Source organism: Carcharodon carcharias, chromosome 18 (genome assembly GCF_017639515.1).
Source record: "Carcharodon carcharias isolate sCarCar2 chromosome 18, sCarCar2.pri, whole genome shotgun sequence".
Taxonomy (NCBI): Eukaryota; Metazoa; Chordata; class Chondrichthyes; order Lamniformes; family Lamnidae; genus Carcharodon; species Carcharodon carcharias.
This window is the reverse complement of record NC_054484.1, coordinates 12,161,193-12,183,223: the sequence shown is the minus strand read 5'-3', so window position 1 is coordinate 12,183,223 and position 22,031 is coordinate 12,161,193. Positions and strand designations below refer to the sequence as shown.

General features: G+C 46.1%; 1 protein-coding gene across 5 annotated transcripts in view; it reads right to left on the bottom strand.

Annotated features, from left to right (window-relative positions):
• Positions 1-21,796, bottom strand: part of usp25 (ubiquitin specific peptidase 25) — a 177,189-nt gene extending 155,393 nt beyond the window's left edge. For all 5 annotated transcript variants that reach the window (XM_041210981.1, XM_041210983.1, XM_041210982.1 and 2 more), the window contains exon 1: positions 21,690-21,796. In XM_041210981.1, coding sequence (XP_041066915.1) covers positions 21,690-21,731 — 42 coding nt within the window. In that variant the 5' untranslated portion in view covers positions 21,732-21,796. The remainder of the gene's footprint in view (positions 1-21,689) is intronic.
• Between the last annotated feature and the right edge of the window lie 235 nt (positions 21,797-22,031).

Sequence of the window (22,031 nt, the reverse complement as noted above, 5' to 3'; positions counted from 1 at the left end):
TGTACATGAAGGAGAAAGAACGATATATGTTGATGGGGCTCAATGAGGAGGGTGGGAGAAGATTCATGTTGAGCATAAACTGCAGCACAGGCAATTCTGCGTTGTAAATGCTGAGAGATTCAAGGTGCACAAGACAATGACTTGTGGTGAAGGGGGAAAGATCGGGAATGCCCTTATGTTCAAATCAACATAAAGTTGGAGGAAATGTTGGGTGCACACATAGAAAATGCTGGTACTTGAAAATGGTTGATGCACAACAAGTTTGATATCACAAAAACAGCTAACAGATCCCAGGGAGCAGCAAGAATGGGAGATACTCCAAGTTGCAGATAAACATATCAAGGATAAGGTAACTGTTGAGCAAGTAAGTGGAAGCACTAATATAATGATGGCTGTTGAGTCAAGAGGCTGTATTTTCCAGGTACGAAAGGCATGAGTAGCAGGATCATAGTTAAGAAAGCAGGTGCATCTGACAATGGAGATAAAGAAGTGGGTTAATGCAGGAAAGGAATTGAGGTAGAAGATAAGCCGTGATGTTACTGAAAGGCAGAGAAGACTCTAGGGCCTTATGTCCTCCTTGCTCTATTCTCCCTGAAGCAGGGTGTAGGGAGAAATTCAGCCCTTGTCTTGTACCTGACCACCAGCCAGAACCACCCTACCCCTACTCCCCGATGAGAGCAATCTAGGTTCAAAAATGGAAAACGCGTACTGGAGGGCTACGGGATATGGACAGCACCTTCAGAAGGAATAGGCAGGAAGGCATGTGTTGTGTAATTTGTAACAAATTTAGCAATTATGAAATGGAGATCGATAAAATGTTTTCATGTGAATACATTCATTTATTTCACAAGGAAGAAAGAAACAACAAGAGTATCTGCAGTCAGGCATCTACAATGTTTTGATTCCAACTAGAAAGAGCACCTGTGTGGCACATGATTAAAAAACAGAGCTGAGTTCTGACTGATAGTCTGTCAAAACACATTGGGCTCACACACAAACAGCAGCCACTTAAAAGGGATAAGAACATAGGACTTAGGAGGAGTAGGTTATTCGGCCCATCGAGCCTGCTCTGCCATTCAAAGAGATTATGTCTGGACTGATTGTGGTCTCATCTCCACTTTCCTGTCTGTTCCCCCCAGAGCCCCCACCATTAACCCTCGACTCCCTTATCTATCAAAAATCTGTCTAACTCTGCCTTGAATAAATTCAATGCCCCAGCCTCCACTGCCCTCTGGGGAAGAGAATTCCAAACACTAACTCTGAGAAGAAAAATTCTCATCGCCATGTTAAAGGGGCTATCCATCTCTTATTCTTAAACCATGTCCCCTAGTCTCCCCAACAAGAGGAAACATTCGCCCAGCGTCCACCCTGTCAAGTCCACTCAGGATCTTATATGTTTCAATGAGACTGATTCTCATTTTCCTAAACTCCAATAGCTATGAGTACAACCTGTTCAACCTTTCTTCATAAGATAAGCCCTTCATCCCAGGAATGAGTCGAGTGAACCTTCTCTGAACTGCTTCTAACACAATTATTTTTTTTTTCAAAGAAGACCAAAGTGGTACACAGTATCCAGATGTGGTATGTCAAGAACAGAGAAGCTGGCATTGTTCTCCTTAGAGCAGAAAAGGTTAAGAGATTAAATCATGATGAGTTTTGATAGATTGAATAAGGAGAAATTATTTCTACTAGCAGGAAGGTGGAATCAAATCCCATCGGCGCTTTTAAAAGGCAACTGGGCATGTACTTGAAGGGGACAAATTTGCAAGGCTATGGGGAAAAGGCTGGGATGTGGAACTAAATTGGACAGCTCCATCAAACAGCTGGCACAGGCACAATAGGCCGAATGGCCTCCTCCTGTGCTTTGATATTCTATGATGGATCACTAACCAGAGAACATACTTTGGCAAAAGAACCAGAGATAACAAGGTAGAAAAATACTGCTCAGTGAGTTATGATGATCCAGATGCATTGCTTGAAAAGCTGGATACAGATTCAATAGTAACTTTCTAAATGAATTGGACAGAGGCTTGAAGGAGGATAATCTGTAGGGCTATGGGGAACAAAAGGGGAGTATGACTAATTGGATAGCTCTTTCAAAGAATCAGCACAGGCACAATGGGCCAAAGGGCCTCCTTCGCTGGTGTATCATTCTATGATTTGGGATCCTGGCAATTTGCCAGCATTGAGGAAGGGGACAACATCTACAGGAGAGGAGAGATGAAGGGGCATCCTCACCCAATATCCACACGTACTGATGCTTCCCAACAAGATTTGATGGATTGTCATCAAAAGTGTAAACAATGCCCAATTCCCCCTCTCCTGCCCCAGCGGTACTGACTACAGTCACTGAGTCGGTTAAAGTCAACTAACTGAGCAGGGTAGCAAATACAATGGTTGAAACTTTAACAGTGTCACAGAAGCTTACAGCACATAAGGCCATTCAGCTCATCGTGCCAGTTATTTGAAAGAGCTATCCAATGACTCCCATTGCCCCTGCTCTTTCCCCATAGCCAATGTTCCCTCATTTAAGTGTGCACTCTTTTTTTTTGCACAGCCATAACGTGCAGTAATTTGAAGAAGCTGACTTGCGTTCAGCCTGCATGGGAACACCCAGATTGTTGTGCAGCCATGCAGCCTAGACAGAATATTGCATCTAGCCCTGAAAATGTTCCATTTCAAGTTTTTACATAATTTACTTTTTAAAAGTTACTCTTGAATCTGCTTCCACCACCCTTTCAGGTAGTGAATTCTAAACCATAACTAATTAAAAAGTCTCATCTGCCCCCTCTGGATTTATTTTACCAATTATCTTACATCTGTGTTCCCTAGTTATCAGCCCTCCCACCAGTGGAAATAGTTTCTCCTATTTACTCTTTCAAAACCCTTCATAAATTCAAACACCTCTGTTAAATCTCCCCTAAACCTACTCTGCTCAAAGGTGAGCAATCCCAGTTTCTTTAAGTCTCTCCACAGTTCACATGACTTAAAAAGTGAGCGATTCCCATTAAAACTGAGCGGCAAAGGGTAATGTGATGAGAGCTCCATTAGATAGGAATGAATCACTCCCACAGTTTACCCTACAACAGATTCCAGGTCTCAACTTCACTGGCAAAGGGAAACTACAAGAAGGGGCTAAGCATTACACTCAGAACACACACCTCAAATATCTGCTAGCGAAAAAAAAGACTAGCATTAACATAGCATCTTCCACAATTTCAAGATTTCCAAAGCATTTTACAGCCTACTGAAGTGTAATTATTGTTGTAACATAGGAAACCCAAGAGCTTATTTGCACACAGTAAGGTTCCACAAATAGCAATAATGCGAAGATAATCTGTTTTTTAAGCAATGTTAGTTGAGGAGTAAAAACTGGCCAGAGCAGCCAGGGACAACTCCCCTGCTCTTCAGAACAGTGCTAGGGGATCTTTTGCATTCACCTGAGTTGGCAGAAGAGATCTCAGTTGAATGGCTCATTTAAAAGACAGCTCCTGCGACACTGCAGCACTCTCTCAGCACTGCACAGCAATGTCAGTTTAGATTTTTGTGCTCAAGTCTCTGGTTTGGGATCTGAGCTCACGAGCTTCAGACTCAGAGGCAAGAGTGCTACCCACTGAGCCACACTTATATGGCTGCAGCCTGGGAGGTTACCCACATAGAGTGTCTGTAAGAGGAGAAACACAATGAGACATACTCTCAGGATGGGGCAAAATAATAAACATCCAGAAGTCCCACCAGTGGTCCATTTGGTAAAGGCAAAGGACAACAGAACGGACTGAGTTAGTTTACTTTAGTCATTTGGGGTGTGTTAGATGTCCACAGCACCTCTCAGCTAGGGAGAACAAAATCAGTCAGCATTGCTGGTCCTGATTATTTTCCCAAGCATCCACTTTGGAAAGATTGCAATGTCCATAAGAGCTAGCTTTAAGATGGTGCAGATGGCGAAAATGCCTCAACTTTTAAATTCACATCCTCGTTTTCAAATCTCTCCATGTTCCTGGCCCCTCCCCATCTCTGAAATTACCTCCTGCCCTGCAAGCAATTGATACCTCTGCACTCCTCCAATTCTGACCTCGTCCCTAATCTTCACCACTGGCAGTCATGTTTTCAGCTATCTGGACCCTGGTGTTCCCTTCCTAAACTTTTCCACCTCTCTACCCCTCTCTCCTCCTTTGAGATTCTTCTTAAAACCTACCCCTTTAACCAAGCTTTTCATCATCTGCCCTAATATCCCCTTATATGGTATTGTCTGGACTAGTACTCCAGATACCCAGGGTAATGCTCTGGGACCCAGGGTCAAACCCCACATAGCAGATGGTGAAGTTTGAATTCTGGCTTACATGTGACTCCAGACCGACAGCAATGTGGTTGACCTCAACTGTCCTCTGAACCAGCCTAGCAAGCCACCCAAGTTCTCAAGGGCAATTAGGGATGGGCAATAAATGCTGGCCCAGGCAGCATTGCCAACATCCCATGAACGAACATTAAAAAAAAGTACCAAATTTTGTCCAATTAAACTCCTGAGTCCTGAGAAAGAACAGACTAAGGAGCAATTCCATTTAGATCTGTTCTCACTAGCTGGTAAGTATTGGCCAGACATGGGGACAATTCCCCTTTCCTCCTTCCTCCCATAGTGCTGCACTGAAGTATCAGCCTAGATTGTGTGCTCAAGTCTCTGCAGGGGAACTTGAACCCACAACCTTCTGACTCAGAGGAGAGAGCCAGAGTTGACATCATTGCCATGTGGAAGCAGATCACCCACACAGTCTCAGTTGGAGGAGGTGTGAAGCAGTACTTGGCAAACCAAACCTGGAAACAGGCCTTCAATTGCATTCTCCGCTAAGGCAATGGGGAGGTTTAAACAGGAAGTATAGGAACAGGTTTTCTTATATAGCACTTTACAATGAGAATGGATGGGAAAGGGTTATTTTCAAGAACGGGTTGAAGCATCCATTTTCCATCAATATCATCACAAACTAGAAAAATAAAAGTTCAGGACTCATCCGCGGGAATCTGACAGAATGGAACAGGAAAACTGTCATCAGTAGGAATGGAATTGAGGCAACGCTGAGCTGGATGGACAGACACAATCACTAAGTGGTAATCAAGAATGGGAACCAGGCTTTAAGAATGGAGGGATGGACAACCCCCTCACAGCTCACACTTCAATATCAATTAGAGAGATTTTACTGGAATTTTTCAGGGACAAAATAACTGGGCTGAACAAAGAGAATCAGCATGGATTTGTGACGCATAGGTAGGGCACATCTAGTCAAACTTTATGAAGGGGTCACTAGCTGAGAAAGTTTTTGAAGTTGTCCCTGGGAGGTATCTGTAGATGTATTTAGGGAGGCGGTGGCATAATGGCATTGTCACTAACTAGTATTCCACAGACCCAGAATAATGCTTTGGGGACCCGGGTTCGAATCCCACCAAATCCCAATAGGTGGTGAAATTTGAACAAAAAGTCTGATGACGACCATGAAACCATTGCCAATTGTCATAAAAGCCCATCTGGCTCACTAATGTCCTTTAGGGAAAGAAATCTGCTGTCCTTACCTGATCTAGCCTACATGTGACTCCAGACCCACAGCAATGCCCTCTGAACAGGGGCAATTAGGGATGGGCAATAAATGCTGGCCAAGCCAGCGATGCCCACATCCCGTGAACGAATATAAAAAATTGTTGTCTGTATCCGACTTCCAGAAGGCATCTGATAAGGTTCCACACAAGGAAAGTGAAAGTCCACAGAATTGGAGGTGATGTCATGACATGCATTGACTGGAAGGTTGGGGACATGAGATGGGACAGAGGGAAAAATATAGATTCAATTTCCAGGGTGGAAAGTGCTGTTCCGCAGGCATCTGTACTAGATTGGATAGTATAGTACCGAACCGGATGGTAAAAGAGTTATACATTCAACTTTACAAATTACACTCATTTAGGAAGTGCACCCAAGTTGTGTAGGAGGAAGCAGGAAATTACAAAGGACAGATGAAGTGAGTGGGCAAAGCTATGGCAGGTGGCGTTTAACACGGGGAAGTGTGAGGTTATCCACTCTGGATTCAAGAAAGACAACCAGAAAATGTTCTTACTGACAGGAGCTGTGAGGGAGGAAAACAATTTTGGTGTCTACATACATAACTTACTAAAAACTAGTGCACAAGTACAAAAAGGCTAACAGAATGGTGGCCTTTATCTGAAGGGAACTGGAATAAATAAGTGAGAAAGTGAAATCAGGAAGCACTTGAACACACAAAGGGTGGTGGAAACCTGGAACTCTCTTCATGAAAAGGCAATGGATACTGGGTCAAGGCCAAGGCCTATTCCTTTTTTTGTCAGAAAAGCATCAAGAGGTATTGATCTAAAGTGAGTAAATAGAATTAAGGTTTAGATCAGCCATGATCCAACAGAATCGTGTAACAGATTTGAAGGGCTGAATGGTCTCCACCTGGTTCCTATGACTGTAGCATTCCTGTTGCTGTCTCAGCTGTCAATAGTTAACTCTGCAGAGTTTTGTATGGCTCAGCAGCATACCACACACCAAGATAGCAGGGGAGTTTGGTAGATATCTAATTTGAAAACTCTTTTATATCGATTCTAAGTCTGATGGTGATGTATGAAAGTAGACACTAACACTTTTCTATAATAGGTTTATTCACAGAATGCAGCATTGCATATGGCTGCTTCCTACCCACCAGCCCAGTGTCCCAGCAGTCTCTCTTTATACTCTTTGCGGTACCCACAAAATATAGTCTCTCCTTATATGTGCCCTTCACCCGTGTGTCTTAATATAATTAACAAACTATTAATAATCTCAACCCCTCAATCAGATTAACTAGTGTAACCAGTTGTCAGGCCATTTAGAGAGTATCTTTAATTTAGCAAAATATCCCAAAGCTGTTTCACAACGAGAGGTCAGACTGCAGCAAGAGAGAAATTAAAAGATAAGTGGTACTGGAAATGCTCAGCTGGTCTGGAAGCTTCTGAGGAGAGAAACATTTAACGTTTCAAGTGAAACATTAATTCTATTTCTCTCTCCACAGACACTGCCTGACCTGAACATTTCCAGCATTTTCTTGTTTTTATTTCAGATTTCTAACACCTGCAATATTTTGCTTTTGATTTTGAGAAATTAGAGGTGGCTGCAAGCACAGTAAAGAGGTAGGTTGTAAGACATGCTTTGAAGGTGTGGAGAGATATTATGAAGGGGGTGAGTTTCAGGATTGGAAGCTGAGGGTTCTTCCACGAGTGATTCAGCTGAGGGAGGGGAAAAACATAGTAGAGCAGAATAGGAAAAGAAAAGCATACACTGGGGATATAGGGCAGGATAAGAATGAGGAGTGAGACTACACAGAGATTTCAGGAATGGTTGTGGCAAATAGAATAGGTGCATCTAAAGGGGAGCTGGATAAGGATGAGAAAGGAATAGAATGATGGGATTGAACGAAGTAAATTGGCAGGAGGCTTGTGTGGAGCATAAACACCAGCATAGCCCAGTTGGGCCAAATGTGCTTTAAATTCTATGTAATCTACCCAGACTTTATGTGTGATGTGTGACATCTGGCTGAAAATAGTTGGTGGTCTGGAGAAGCCGTTGAATATAACTGTTGATTTAAAATTTATCAGCTAGTAACTGGGTTTCGTACACATCAGCAGACAGGTGAATCAATTTAAACCATGCTGGATTGTACAATTAGTCACTGTAAACGTTCAAACTTCATGTCCTCAGATGCGTAATTTCACTTGCAACTCAGCAGTCCTATGCTACACTAAAGTTACATCAACACCAACTTTAATGGCTATTCTGTTCACACAGCAGGTCTTCAAATCAGTGGCTAAAGAAGCATACAATGTAACTGAGCTAAGCAAACCAGAGGGGTCCCACAGTCAATCCCTAAGCTGTGCTGAGTTGGCTGATCTCAGCAGAAGAACTTTCTAGTGCACACAATCAGCTTCTGCACCCTTCAGCGAGCAAAAGGAAAGATCAGCGAATGGCGATGCTGCATTCATGTAAATGCAGGAGCTGAGAGCAGGATCAGGACCAACTGTGACACCCTTTTGGTTGAATAGCTTACCGATTCGCATCAAATGGGAAAACCAGCAGCGGAGTAACATCACGAACCACAACGTGACAAGGGTGCAGGGAAAGCAGATGATTGGTGAGTAGGATTGATGAGTATTTCTAGTCTTTAAAGTAAAAATGAGGTGCTTAGGTCTCTAGCCTTTTTTTTGTCTCTTTTTCTTAAAAGTAGCTTGCTAAGTATAAGACCAATACTGGGGTAAAAAAAATTAATTGCAATAAAGTGTAAAGAGCAGAGAATTCTTCGAGTGTAAAGAGCAGAGATACTGGAGTAAATAATTAATAAATACAATAGTGATGGCAGGGCGGGTGACGTGTTGTTGCTGCAGCATGTGGGATCTGCCGGACACCAAGGTGATCCAGAGTGAATACATCTGTAGTAAGTGTTTGCGCCTCAAGGAATTTCGGATCCGAGTTAAGGAGCTGGAGTCTGAGCTGCAGACATTGTGCCACATCAGGCAGGAGGAAGTTACCTGGTCACTTTGTTCCAGGAGACGGTCGCACCCCTCAGGTTAAGTAATTCAAATTTGGTCTGTGATCAGGGACAGGAGGGCGTGGCTGCAGGTGAGGCAGGTATGGGGATCCAGGGGGTAGCGTTCAAGGAGTCTCGGCACCTGCAATTGTCCAACAGTTACGAGGTTCGTACAAGCTGTGTGGACGAGAGCCAGGGACTGCAGGGAGGATGAGTAAACTGAACACGGCACCATGGTACAGGCAGCCATTCAAGTTGGGGGAGGAAATAGGAACGCAGTGGTGGTAGGGAGCAATATAATTAGGAGGATAGATACCATTCTCTGCAGCCGTGAGCGAGAATCCCGAAGGCTGTGTTGCCTGCCCTGTGCCAGGGTTAAGAGCAAATCCTCAGGGTTGGAGAGGAACTTGGAGTAGGAGGGGAGGAATCCAGTTATCGTCGTCCACATTGGTACCAACGATAGTGATAGTACCACAAAGGGGTAAAGAAAGAATTTGAACAGTTAGGAGCTAAATTAAAAAGCAGAACCTCTAAGGTAATAATCTGAGCCATGGGCAAACTGGCATACAGTAAATAAAGTCAAGAAGGTAAATGCGTGGCTCAAAGATTGGTGCGGGAGGAACGGGTTTCAGTTCCTGGGGCACTGGTACCAGTACTGGGGTCGAAGGGAGCAGTTCTGGTGGGACGGGCTTCACTTGAACCGTGCTGAGACCAGTGTCCCGGCAAATCAAATAACTAGGGCTGTAGATGGAGCTTTAAACTAAATAGAAAGGGGGAGGCTTCTGGAGGGGGGAGATACTTAGGCTTACAAAGCAAAAGGATATGGCAGAATTGTGGGGCATCTACTTAAGTAATAATACCGAGATCGTGACAGGAAAGGACAGAACGTATAAACATTTAAAAAAAACAGAAGCAGGGTCAAAGGGGGAAAAAAGGCTTTTTACTTAAATGCATGTAGTATTCGGAACAAAATAAATGAATTAACGACACAAATAGAGGTTGATGGGTATGATCTTATAACCATTACGGAGACATAGTTACAAGGAGATCAAAGCTGAGAACTACATATTCAGGGGTATGTAACTTTTCAAAAGGACAGGCAGGAAGGAAAGGGTGGTGGGGTAGCTTTGTTAGTACGAGATGGAATAAGTACGATGGCAAGAAATGATTTTGGATCAGAAGATGTGGAATCCATATGGGTGGAGGTAAATAATAACAAGGGGAAGACAACACTGGTGGGAATAGTCTATAGGCCCCCAACAGCAGCTATACTGTAGGACAGAGAATAAATCAGGAGATAATGAGGACATGTAAAAAGGCAGTACATTAATCATGGGTGACTTTAATATTTAGATTGGGAAAATCAAACTGGCAGAGGTAGCCATAAGCAAGAGTTCAGAGTGTAGTCAGGAGAGTTTCCTAGAACATTCAGTTTGAGAGTGAGAAACTTGGGTTGGAAACAACTGTGCTAAACTTAAATAGGGTCATTACAAAGGAATGAGAGCAAAGTTGGCTGGAGTGGACTGGGAAAGGAGTTTAGCAGAAAAGATGGTTGATGAACAATGGCAGAAGTTTAAGAAAATAGTTCATGACTCACAACAAAGCTATATCCCAGTGAGGAGGAAGAATTCTAGGAAGGGGATAAACCAACCATGGTTAATCAAGGAAGTTAAGGATAGTATCAAAATGAAAGAAAAAACATACAATGTACCAAAGATTAGTGGTAAGCCAGAGAATTGGGAAAGTTTTAAAAACCAACAAAGGAAGACCAAAAAATAATAAAAAGTGGGAGAAAATAAACTTTTGAGGGTAAACTAGCTAGTAATATAAAAACAGACATAAGAGCTTCTTTAAATATATAAAAAGGAAAAGAGAGGCTAAAGTGAACATAGGCCTCTTAGAGAATGAGGCTGGGGAAATAATAATGGGGAACCAGGAAACCAGAGGAGCTGAATAAATACTTTGCATCAGTCTTCACAGCAGAAGACACTAGTAGCATTCCAAAAATACTAAATAATCAAGGGGCAAAAGGGGGAGGGGGGTGGCGAAATAAACACAATAACTATCACTAAAGAAAAGGTACGAGGGAAACTAATGGGGCTGAAGGCTAATAAGTCCCCTGGACCTGATGGGTTGCATCCTAGGGTATTAAAGGAAGTAGCTGCAGAGATAGTGGATGCACTGGTTGTAATCTTCCAAGAATCCTTAGATTCTGGAAAAGTCCCAAAGGATTGGAAAACTGCCAATGTAACACCCTTATTCAAAAAGCAAGGAAGACAAAAAACAGGTAACTACTGGCCAGTTAGATTAGCATCTGTCATTGGAAAAATATTAGAGTCTATTATAAAGGACGTAATAGCAGAGCATTTAGAAATACATAACATAATCAAGCAGACTCAACATGACTTCCTGAAGGGGGAAATCATGCCCGAGAAATTTATTAGAACTATTTGAGGTACCAAGCAGGATCAATAAAGGGGAACCAGTGGATGTAATATATTTGGATTTCCAAAAGACATTCAAAAAGGTACTGCACATAAGGTTACTTAAGATAAGAGCGCATGGTATTGGGGGTATTGTGTTAGCATGGAGAGGGGATTGGCTAACTAATAGAAGACAAAGACTTGGGATCAGGAGGGCATTTTCAAGATGGCAATGTGTAACTAGTGGAGTGCCACAGGGGTCAGCGCTGGGGCCACAATTACTTGCAATATATATTAATGAATTGGATGATGGAAGTTAATGTACTATCTCCAAGTTTTCAGATGAGACAAAAATAGGTGGGAAGTCAAGCGGTAAGGATGAAACAAAGAGTCTACAGAGGAATTAAGTGAGTGGGCAAAAACTTGCAGATGGAATATAATGTGGGGAAAATGTGAGGTTATGCTCTCTGGCAGGAAGAATAGAGATAATATTATTTAAATGAAGAAAGACTGCAGAAAGCTACAGCACAGAGGGTTTTGGGGGTCATGTGTGAATCACAAAAAGCTAGCATACAAGTTCAGCAAGTGATAGAGAAGGCAAATGAAATATTGGCTTTAAATCAAGGAGAATGGAGAATAAAAATAGGGGAGTCTTGCTAAAGCTATACAAGGCACCAGTTAGACTACACCTGGAATACTGTGAAGTTTTGATTCCCTCGTCTAAGGAAAGATATACTGGCATTGGAGACAGTCCAGAGAAGGTTCACTAGGTTGATCCTGTGTATGGAGGGATTTTCTTATGAGGTTGAGTAGGTTGGGCCCGTATTCTTTGGAGTTGAGAAGAATGAGAGGCGGCCTTATTGAAACATGTAAGATTCTTAGGGGACTTGACAGGGTAGTTGCTGAGAGGTTGTTTCCACTTGTGGGGGAGTCTAGGACCAGAGGGCATAATCTCAAAGTAAGGGGTCACCCATTTAAGACAGAGATGAAGAGGAATTTCTTCTCTGAGGGCAGTGAATCTACAGCAGAGGGCTGTACAGGCTGGGTCATTAAGTATATTCAAGGCTGAGATAGACACATTGTTAATCAGTAAGAGAATCAAGGGTTATGGGGAAAAGGCAGTAGGGTTGAGGATTATCAGATCAGCCATGATCTCATCGAATGGCAGAGCAGGCTCGATAGGCTGAATGCTATTTCTGCTCCTGTGTCCTAAGGTCTTAAGCGGGGCATTTTCTGGAGCTATCACAGGGCAGCTAGTGCCTGTAAAACCCAATGCCAACCAGCCAGAAGTGTCAAAAGGCATAAATTCAAATATTTAAACAAAAGTACAAAAGATAATTACAAGTTAAGAATAAATCCTGACACAATCGCTTTTGCTTAGTTTTCTGCCAGTTAAGATTAAATTCTGGAGCAATTTCAAACCAAGAAGAACTTAAGATATATCCGGGATATATAATTTGACAACTTCTGCTGCAGGTGTTTCTGTATCGATGATCTGGCCTGTCACGTGAACACAGAGCCAAGGTCATATGTCACACAAACACCATTATAGATCCAATAAGCATTACTACCTCCCAGCCCCCAGTCACCCCAAGTCTTTCTCCTTCTTGGGCAGTACCTCAAGATGGAGGATGATTTGCTTCCACTCCAGTTCAAAGGGTTCTGAGATGATTGATAAGACCACTGCACAATCTGCCACCTGTGCCACATGTGGGGCAGGTGGTGCTTGAAGGGTTGGGTAGATGCATTGTTTGGAGGTATGTGCTCTCTCCCCAGCGCCTCAACTTCACCTTTGCATGTTCCTGAAGTCTCTCGGTGTGCTTGGTACTTTTCTCACTGAAGCTTCTCCACTTCGGTTGATCACAAGCCAGGGACTCCCAGGAGTAGACAGGGATGTTTCAAGGACATCCCTAATGCGTTTCCACTGTCCTCTTGGGAGTCTCCTGCTGTGACCAAGTTCCAAGTAGACCAGCTGCTTCGGGCATATGGTGTCAGGCATACAAATGACACACCCTGACCAGTGGAGCTGATTAGCACTGCGATACTGGACAAGTTGGCTTGCCCTTCTTGCCACCAGGTTTGAAGCAGTTTGCAAAGGTACTGCTTGTAGTGCTTCTCCAATGCTTTGAGGTTCTGCTGTAGGTTGTCCAAGATCTGGATCAACTTCAGTTTTCAAGCTTCGCTTCAAACTCCTGGACTCCTCTCAACATCAAAACTTTTCCCGCAACTTTTCTGCCGGTATATCAATAGCTGTATGGGTGCCACTTCATGCTCTCGTCTGGAACTGGAAAAATTTTATCAATTTTGCTTACAATTTCCACCCCTCTCTCACCTTCAAATGGTCCATCTCCAACACTTCCCTTCCTTGACCGCTCTGTCTCCATTTCCGGTGATAGACTGTCTACCAATATTCATCACAAGCCCACCAGCTCCCACAGCGACCTCGACTATAGCTCCTCACACCTCGATTCCTGTAAGGACTCCACTCCATTCCCCCAGTTCCTCCTCCTCCGTCACATCTGTTCCAATGATGCTTCCTTCCAAAACGCCACTTCTGACATGTCTTCCTTTTTCCTTAACCAAGGGTGCCCCACAAATGTGGAGGACAGGGCCCTCAACCATGTCCAACCCATCTCCTGCACCTCTGTCCTCGTCCCTTCCCCTCAATCCCAGAATCATAACAGGGTCCTCATTTATCATCCCACTAGCCTCCACATTCAAAGGATCATCCTCCGCCAACTCCAGCATGATGCCACCACCAGACACATCTTCCCCTCAGCATTCCTGTCAGCATTCCATAAGGACCATTCCCTCGATGACACGCTGGTGCACTCCTCCATCATTCCTCTTCCCCTTCAGAAATTTCAGACAATGAACTCTCTCCTCTGTATTTATCCAATTTTTTAAATTTCTATTTAGTTATATTTTTAAATTTATTTTTCTATCCTTTTCCCCCAACACCAGCACCCACTCCCCCACACGGGGCACCTGTCACTTGTTTTAATCTTGTGCTTCAGAGCGCCAACCCTTGTTCTGCTATTTACACATTCTATCATACCTTGGTGCCACTATCAGCACTTGCTTTAGTCTTTAACGCTACCATTAACGATCCCTTTGTCCATGTCCACGGCATCTTTATAAAATTTCTCCTTAGGTCCCACCTTCCCTGACCTTCTATCTTGCTCACTCCCTCTTAAACAGTATAAAACCCATCACATTTCTCCTTCCCTTTAGCTCTGAAGAGTCTTACAGACTCGAAATGTTAACTCTGTTTCTCTCTCACAAATGCTGCCAGACCTGCTGTTTTCCAGCATTTTCTGTTTTTATTTCAGATTTCCAGCATCCGTAGTATTTTGCTGTTATCAAACCTTTTCTGCTCTGGTTGTACTGCAAGACTCAAGTTCTGTCATCGTCTTACTGCTCTTCTACAATATTTTAAGTATCTTCAATAAAACTACTGCCCTTCCCCCAGCACTACTCTGATTGAGAGACTTCAGTCTCCTGCTGAGCCTGTGTCTGGCTACTGGTTTTTCCACTTCAGATGGCAGAGCAGAAGGTAGAGCGTTGGCCTGTGCAAACAAGGGTCGGGGAACAAGAGTCCAGTAACCCGGGGCTACAGAAGTGATGTGGGTTATATGCAAGGAACTGGGCCATGGCAGGCCCTCTCTGCAATGGGGGAATATGCATCTGCATATCATGCACAGACCTTGCTAATGTTTCTAAGAAGACCCTGCCCTCTGATCATCTTGAAACCCCCTTGCCACTGGACCATGGCCTCTGTAGTGGTCAGCATGCAACACATGAAGAAAAAGCATGCACAGGCATCTTCCATTCATCAAAATGAGGTTTGTGGCCTGAAACGTCAGAATCCTCATGGACAACCCCAATGGTGACAGACCTGAGCGCCGCACTGCCATGATAGCTCAGGAATTTAGGCACCTTGACATTGGTATTGCTGCTCCAAGTGAGACACAACATGCAGGAGTAAGCTGACTGAAGAAGCAAGGCAGCAGCTACACCTTTTTCAGGAAGGGCCTTCCAGAATGGGAACGATGCCTCCAAGGGTGGGCTTCGCCATCAAAATTTAACCTGTCTGGCACCTCAGCGATTCCCCGCGGGATAAGCAAGCAGCTCATCCACCTTAACGAGGAATCAGCATGCCGCATATGCTCTTACACTTCAGGCAACAGATGAGGCCAAGGAGGGATTCTACACCAACTCAGTCTTGAAAATACTGTTATGGTGGGTCCCATAAATCATGCATTTCCCCAGACATGCCCTCTTAAATAAATGTGACATAGGCACACCAATACACTACAAATCATAATGGACCTCTGGTTGTGGTTCCTTTGCAATCTGCAATGTTTGCATTATAGTTACTGTGTCCTCTCCAACTGGTGCCCATTAGGTGCAGAAACCACAGATAGTTAGGCGCTTCCTTAGACCAGGAGACAGATGTCAAAGCGCCTCTGCTTCCACCCAAGTAACTCAGCACAGCACAGGGATCTAGTATTTGCTAAGGTATGCAAAGGTCTTAGCCAAGGTTGTACAAGAAGCACTACCAATAACCTCAGAGAGCCAGTTCCACTCCTGATCTCTATTCTGTCTTGGATGAGACATTAAACTAAGGCCCCGTCCGGCCTCTCAGGTGGAGCTAAAATATCCATGGCAACGTTTTGTCAAAGAGGTGGAGCCCTGGTCAATTTTTATCCCTCACCTAACATCATTAAAACAGATTATATGGTCATTATTACACTACTGTTCATGGGAGCTTGCTGTGCACAAGTTGGCTGCTGTGTTTCCCACATCACAACAATGACTACACTTCAAAAGTATTCCATTGGCTGCAAAGCACTTTGAACCATCTGGCGGTTGTGAAAAGCACGACAGAAATGCAAAAGTGCAAATCAAAGTCTTTTGGTGGCCTCTATTGAATAAACAAATTTGTAAACATTGTCATGTGATGATCCTCATGTTAGAACATGCCCCAACTCCATCGCATGCTCTGGGGATGCTCTAGCTCAGTGCCCTGTTCAACACAGAGTCAAACTTCAAACTCCATAAAACCAAAGCCTCTTCGTGCCACCTCCATTGCAATGAACTAAGCACCTGGCCAATATCTACTACCATGGAAACTCTTACCGTCCTTTTATCTAGACCAACCTCCTGAGCAGCTTCTCGACAACTTCCTAAACTAAATAAGTTGCACACAGTCAGCATCATCCCATCTCAAAATAAGGCCAGCTCACTCCTTGCTGATCTCGACTCTCGCCATATCTCATCGCCAATCAGTCCCACAAGCCTTCTCCACCACTGAATTGGATCATGGCTGGCTGTGTGCCCCAAGCCCATTTAGTTGCCTATGGTTGAACTATATCCCTTGATAATCTGACCAATCATGTAAGCTCCAACTGACCCCGAGCATCCACGGCCTTTGGAAGGAATATTCCAGATTCCTACTGCCCTTTGTGTGGAGAATTGGGCAGACAAGTGGCAGATGAAGTTCAATGCAGAGAAGTGTGAGGTGATTCATTTTGGCCAGAGGAATATGGAGAAACAGTACAAAATAAAGGGAGAAAATTTAAAGAAGCTGCAGGAACAGAGGGGCTTCGGTGTATATTTACAGCAGTCATGATTATGGCATGGCACATTGAGAGAGCAGCTATTATCTTAGGCTTTATTAATAGGGGCATTGAGTACAAGAATAAGGAGGTCATGTTAAACTTGTATAAGACACTAGTTAAATCTCATCTGGAGTACTGCATCCAGTTCTGGGTGCCATTCTTCAGGGAGGACGTGAAGGCATCAAAAGAGAGTACAGAGGAGATTCACAAGAATGATTCCAGGGATAAAGAACTGTAGCTATGATGATAGATTGGAGAGGTTGGGACTGTTTTCTCTGGAGAAAAGAAGGCTGAGTAGAGATTTGATAGAGGTATTCAAGATCCTGAGGAGTAGGGACAGGGTAAATAGTGAGAAACTGTTTCCACTCAACAGAGCATCAAGACCCAGAGGGCACAGATTGAGAATAATTGGCAAAAGGAGTAAAAGTGAGGTTAGGACAATTTTTTCACAGAAAGGTTGGAGTCTGGAACGAACTTCCTGAGAAGATGGTGGAGGCAGATTCGATCGAGGTATTCAAAAAGGAATTGGATTGCTATCTGAAAAGAATGAATATGCAAGGTTACGGGGATAAGGCAAGGGAGTGAGACTAGGTGGAATTTTAAAAAATTTTTTATTCATTCACAGGGTGTGGGCTTCGTGGGCTGAGCCAGCATTTATTGCCCATCCCTAATTGAGAAGGTGGTGGTGAGCTGCCTTCTTGAACCTGTGGTGTAGGTACACCCACCGTGCTGTTAGGAAGGGAGTTCCAGGATCTTGACCCAGCGACAGTGAAGGGACGGCGATATATTTCCAAGTCAGGATGGTGAGTGACTTGGAAGGTAGCTTACAGGTGGGGATGTTCCCATCCATCAGCTGCCCTTGTCCTTCTAGATAGTAGTGGTCATGGATTTGGAAGGTGCTGTCTAAGGAGTCTTGAATTCCTGCAGTGCATCTTGTAGATGGTACACAATGCTGCTACTGTGCGTCAGTGGTGGAGGGAGTGAATGTGGTGCCAATCAAGTGGGCTGCTTTGTCCTGGATGGTGTTAAGTGTCTTAATTGTTGTGGGTGCTGCGCTCATCCAGGCAAGTGGGGAGTATTTCATCACACTCCTGACTTGTGCCTTATAGATGGTGGACAGGCTTTGGGGAGTCAGGAATTGGGTTACTTGTCACACAATTCCTAGCCTCCGACCAGCTCTTGTAGCCACAGTATTTATATGGCTAGTACAGTTCAGTTTCTGGTCAATAGTAACCCCTAGGATGTTGATAGTGAGGGATTCAGTGATGGTAATGCCATTGAACATCAAGGAGCGATGACTGGATTCTCTCTTGTTGGAGATGGTCATTGCCTGACACTTGTGTGACATGAATGTTACTTGCCACTTGTCAGCCCAAGCCTGGATATTGTCCAGATCTTTCTACATTTGGATATGGACTGCTCTTTCAGAGAGCCTGTGCAGGCCTGGTGGGCTGAATGGCCTCCATCTGCACTGTAAAGATTCTGTGATTGATTCCTGATTTCACTCCAAATGCACCAAATTCAATATAATTCATTTACAACTGCCATCATGGCACTGATGCACACATCTCCAACCTCCTGTTCCCCAGCCAACACCAGACAGTCCTCCAAATCTGGCTTCCTTCACTGATCACCCGTGCCACAGCATTCAGCCATCTCAATTCTAACTCTAGAACTTCAACCCTAAACTTCCCTCCTTAGTGATATCCCTCACCAGCTTTGAAAGTCTCCTCAAAGCCAGCTTTTGGTCACCTAAGACTTGCACTGCTGACTGATCTATTCACAAAGAGCTTTGAAGCATTTTTGGGCTTTTGCATCCCATGGCCCCTCAAACCCAATATCAAAGTTCACACGTGAACAATCTTGGTTGGGTAACAGGGAAAGGGACAAAAAACATGCAGGTAAAACATATCAGCCAACTTTAAGAAAGACAACAGAAATTTTTAAATACATTCAGTGTACATTCAAGTATCCAAAAACCACTCTGTCAAAAATCATTCCATGAATCCTAAAAAGAAATCCATAAACTCAATCAAAAAAAGACAACTGATACCAGCACTCTGCAAACAGATGGGTCCACAATCGAAGCACGGAATTTAGTTTCAACATCCTTTAATCAAAGGGAAATGAGGAAAGGAGAAAAAAAATATTTACAGTATCTGTTTTTTTTTTGAGAAAACTCTCAACAGATAAGAGCATTTTAAAAGCTGCATCTCTGTCATCCTTAAATCTAGGCCAACGTCATAACTCAATAAGAAAATATGTCAAGAGTGCATTATATAACAGTACGTACAAACTATACAAGATCATACACAAAATATACATCATAATTAATCACCTCTCAACACTCTATAGCTAAATAATTCAATGTGCTATATAACTTTAAAAAAAGACAGATTTGAGTTTATATTACATTTTTCCCAACCTCCAATTATCCCAAAGCACTTTACGGCCAATGAGGCCCTTTTGAAGGTAGTCGCAGCTCTATCTAGGCAATGTGGCAGGCAACCTGTGCACAGCAAGCTCCCACAAAACTGCAACATGATAATGACCAGATAATCTAAATCTTTCATGTTGTTGATGAATGGATCAATATTAGACAGGACAACAGAAATAACACCCTTGTTCTACTTTGATAGTGCCGTGCAATCTTTTACTTCCACCCAAGAGTAGAGAGAATGTCTCCCTTATCCGAAAGACAGCACCTCCGACAGTACAGCACTCAATAAGGAAATATCTTAACATGTTTTATAACACAAAAAAAAGTATACAGAAAATACCTGACACAAATTCAGGTCATTTCATTCCTTTATAACAATCAAATTTGAGACACCTTTCACTTACGCAGCATCTTTAACATCCCAAGGTGCTTCACAGGAGCATTACCAAACAAAATCTGACACTGAGCCAGAGGTGTGGGTTTTAAGAGAAGTAGCTTTTAAGGAGTGCCTTAAAGGAGAGCGGTCGAGAGGTTTAGGGAGGAAATTCTATAGTTCATTGGCTGAAGGCACAGTCGCTAATGCAGGAGCGATGATTGTCAAGAAGCCAGATTTGGAGGAGAGCATATATACACACACACATATATGTATATACAAACATATACATATGTATAATATATCTTTTATTTATACAAATAGATATACAGGTAGGCAACACAGACGGACAGACAGACAGAATGCCCCTCATTTTGGGTTGGGTTCAACACAGGACTGTCTTTTCAGGGGAGGGAGGAGGAGAAACGTTACAAACCACCCCCCCCCCCCCCCCCCCCCCCAACCAACACGAATGCCCAAAGTGAACACACAAGCCTGAAGCTGCTGTGACCTGCTGGACCCCACCCCCACCCCAGCCCTGCTCCAACCTCCAGACAAAAATAAACAAACAGACGTTTCACCATCAGCCAGGTTGGAAATACCCCAAAACCTGCCCCGTCCCCTCCTGAAAGCCTCTCCCCCCCCCCCCCCCACTCTCTCCCCCAACACCCCCCCACTCTCTCCCCCCACTCTCTCCCCCCACACCCCCCCACTCTCTCCCCCCACACCCCCCATTCTCTCTCCCACACCCCCCCACTCTCTCCCCCCACACCCCACTCTCTCCCCCCACACCCCCCCACTCTCTCCCCCAACACCCCCCCACTCTCTCTCCCACCCCCCCCACTCTCTCCCCCCACACCCCCCCACTCTCTCCCCCCACACCCCCCCACTCTCTCCCCCCACACCCCCCCACTCTCTCCCCCCACACCCCCCCACTCTCTCTCTCCCACCCCCCCCACTCTCTCCCCCCACACCCCCCCACTCTCTCCCCCCACACCCCCCCACTCTCTCCCCCCACACCCCCCCACTCTCTCCCCCCACACCCCCCCACTCTCTCCCCCCACACCCCCCCACTCTCTCCCCCACCCCCCCACACACCCCCATTCTCTCTCCCACACCCCCCCACTCTCTCCCCCCACACCCCACTCTCTCCCCCCACACCCCCCTCTCTCTCTCCCCTCACACCCCTCGCTCTCTCCCCTCACACTCCCCCTCTCTCTCCCCTCACACCCCCCCTCTCTCTCCCCCCACACCCCCCCACTCTCTCCCCCCACACCCCCCCACTCTCTCCCCCCACACCCCCCCACTCTCTCCCCCACACCCCCCCACTCTCTCTCCCACCCCCCCCACTCTCTCCCCCCACCCCTCCCCCTCTTTCTCCCCCACCCCCCCACTATTTCTCCCCCACCCCCCCACTATTTCTCCCCCACCCCCCCACTCTCTCCCCCACCCCCCCCATTCTCTCCCCACACCCCCCCCACTCTCTCCCCCACACCCCCCCCCACTCTCTCCCCCACACCCCCCCACTTTCTCCCCCACACCCCCCACTCTCTCCCCCACCCCCCCACACCCCCCCACTCTCTCCCCCACACCCCCCCACTTTCTCCCCCACACCCCCCACTCTCTCCCCCACCCCCCCACACCCCCCCACTCTCTCCCCCACACCCCCCCCACTCTCTCCCCCACACCCCCCACTCTCTCCCCCACCCCCCCCCACTCTCTCCCCCCACACCCCCCCACTCTCTCCCCCACCCCTCCCCATCTTTCTCCCCCACACCCCCCCCACTCTCTCCCCCACCCCCCCCACACTCCCACACTCTCTCCCCCACCCCCCCCACACTCCCACACTCTCTCCCCCACCCCACCCCCCACACTCTCTCCCCCACCCCCCCACCCTCCCCCACACCCCACCCCACCCTCCCCCCCCCCCACCCCACCCCACCCCAGGGGAGCAGCTCACTGAGCCAGCAGCATTGTTATTGTTGTTGCTAGGCTAGGCCAGGAGCCGGCCGCTTGCCTGGCTGCGGCCAGCGGGGAGAGAGGCGCCTCAGGCCAGTCACCGAAGAGAAGGAAGGAGGGGGGGGGGGGGGGGGGGGGGAATGGCTCTCAAGGGTTGAGTTGGGGGGGGGGGGGGGGTGGTGGTGGTGGGGGGGGGGGGGGGGGGGAAGAAAGGGAGGATTTCGGGCGGGGCTGGGCATTTACGAGGCGGCAGGAAAGGGCCGGTCCCTCCCGCCGAGGGTTGAGGGGGAAGCAAAGCGGCGGTTTCTCATTTACCTTCTGCGAGTGCTGCTGGAGAACATTCTGTTCCACCGTCATGGCCGATCCGGACAGAGAGAGAGAGAGAGAGAGAGAGAGAAGCTGCAGAGTAGGGGGGGGGGAGGGGGAGGGGGAGGGGCTGGAGTGGGCGGGGAGGATGAGGAGGGGAGGGGAGGGGCTGGAGTGGGCGGGGAGGATGAGGAGGGGGAGGGGCTGGAGTGGGCGGGGAGGATGAGGAGGGGGAGGGGCTGGAGTGGGCGGGGAGGATGAGGAGGGGGAGGGGGAGGGGCTGGAGTGGGCGGGGAGGATGAGGAGGGGGAGGGGCTGGAGTGGGCGGGGAGGATGAGGAGGGGGAGGGGG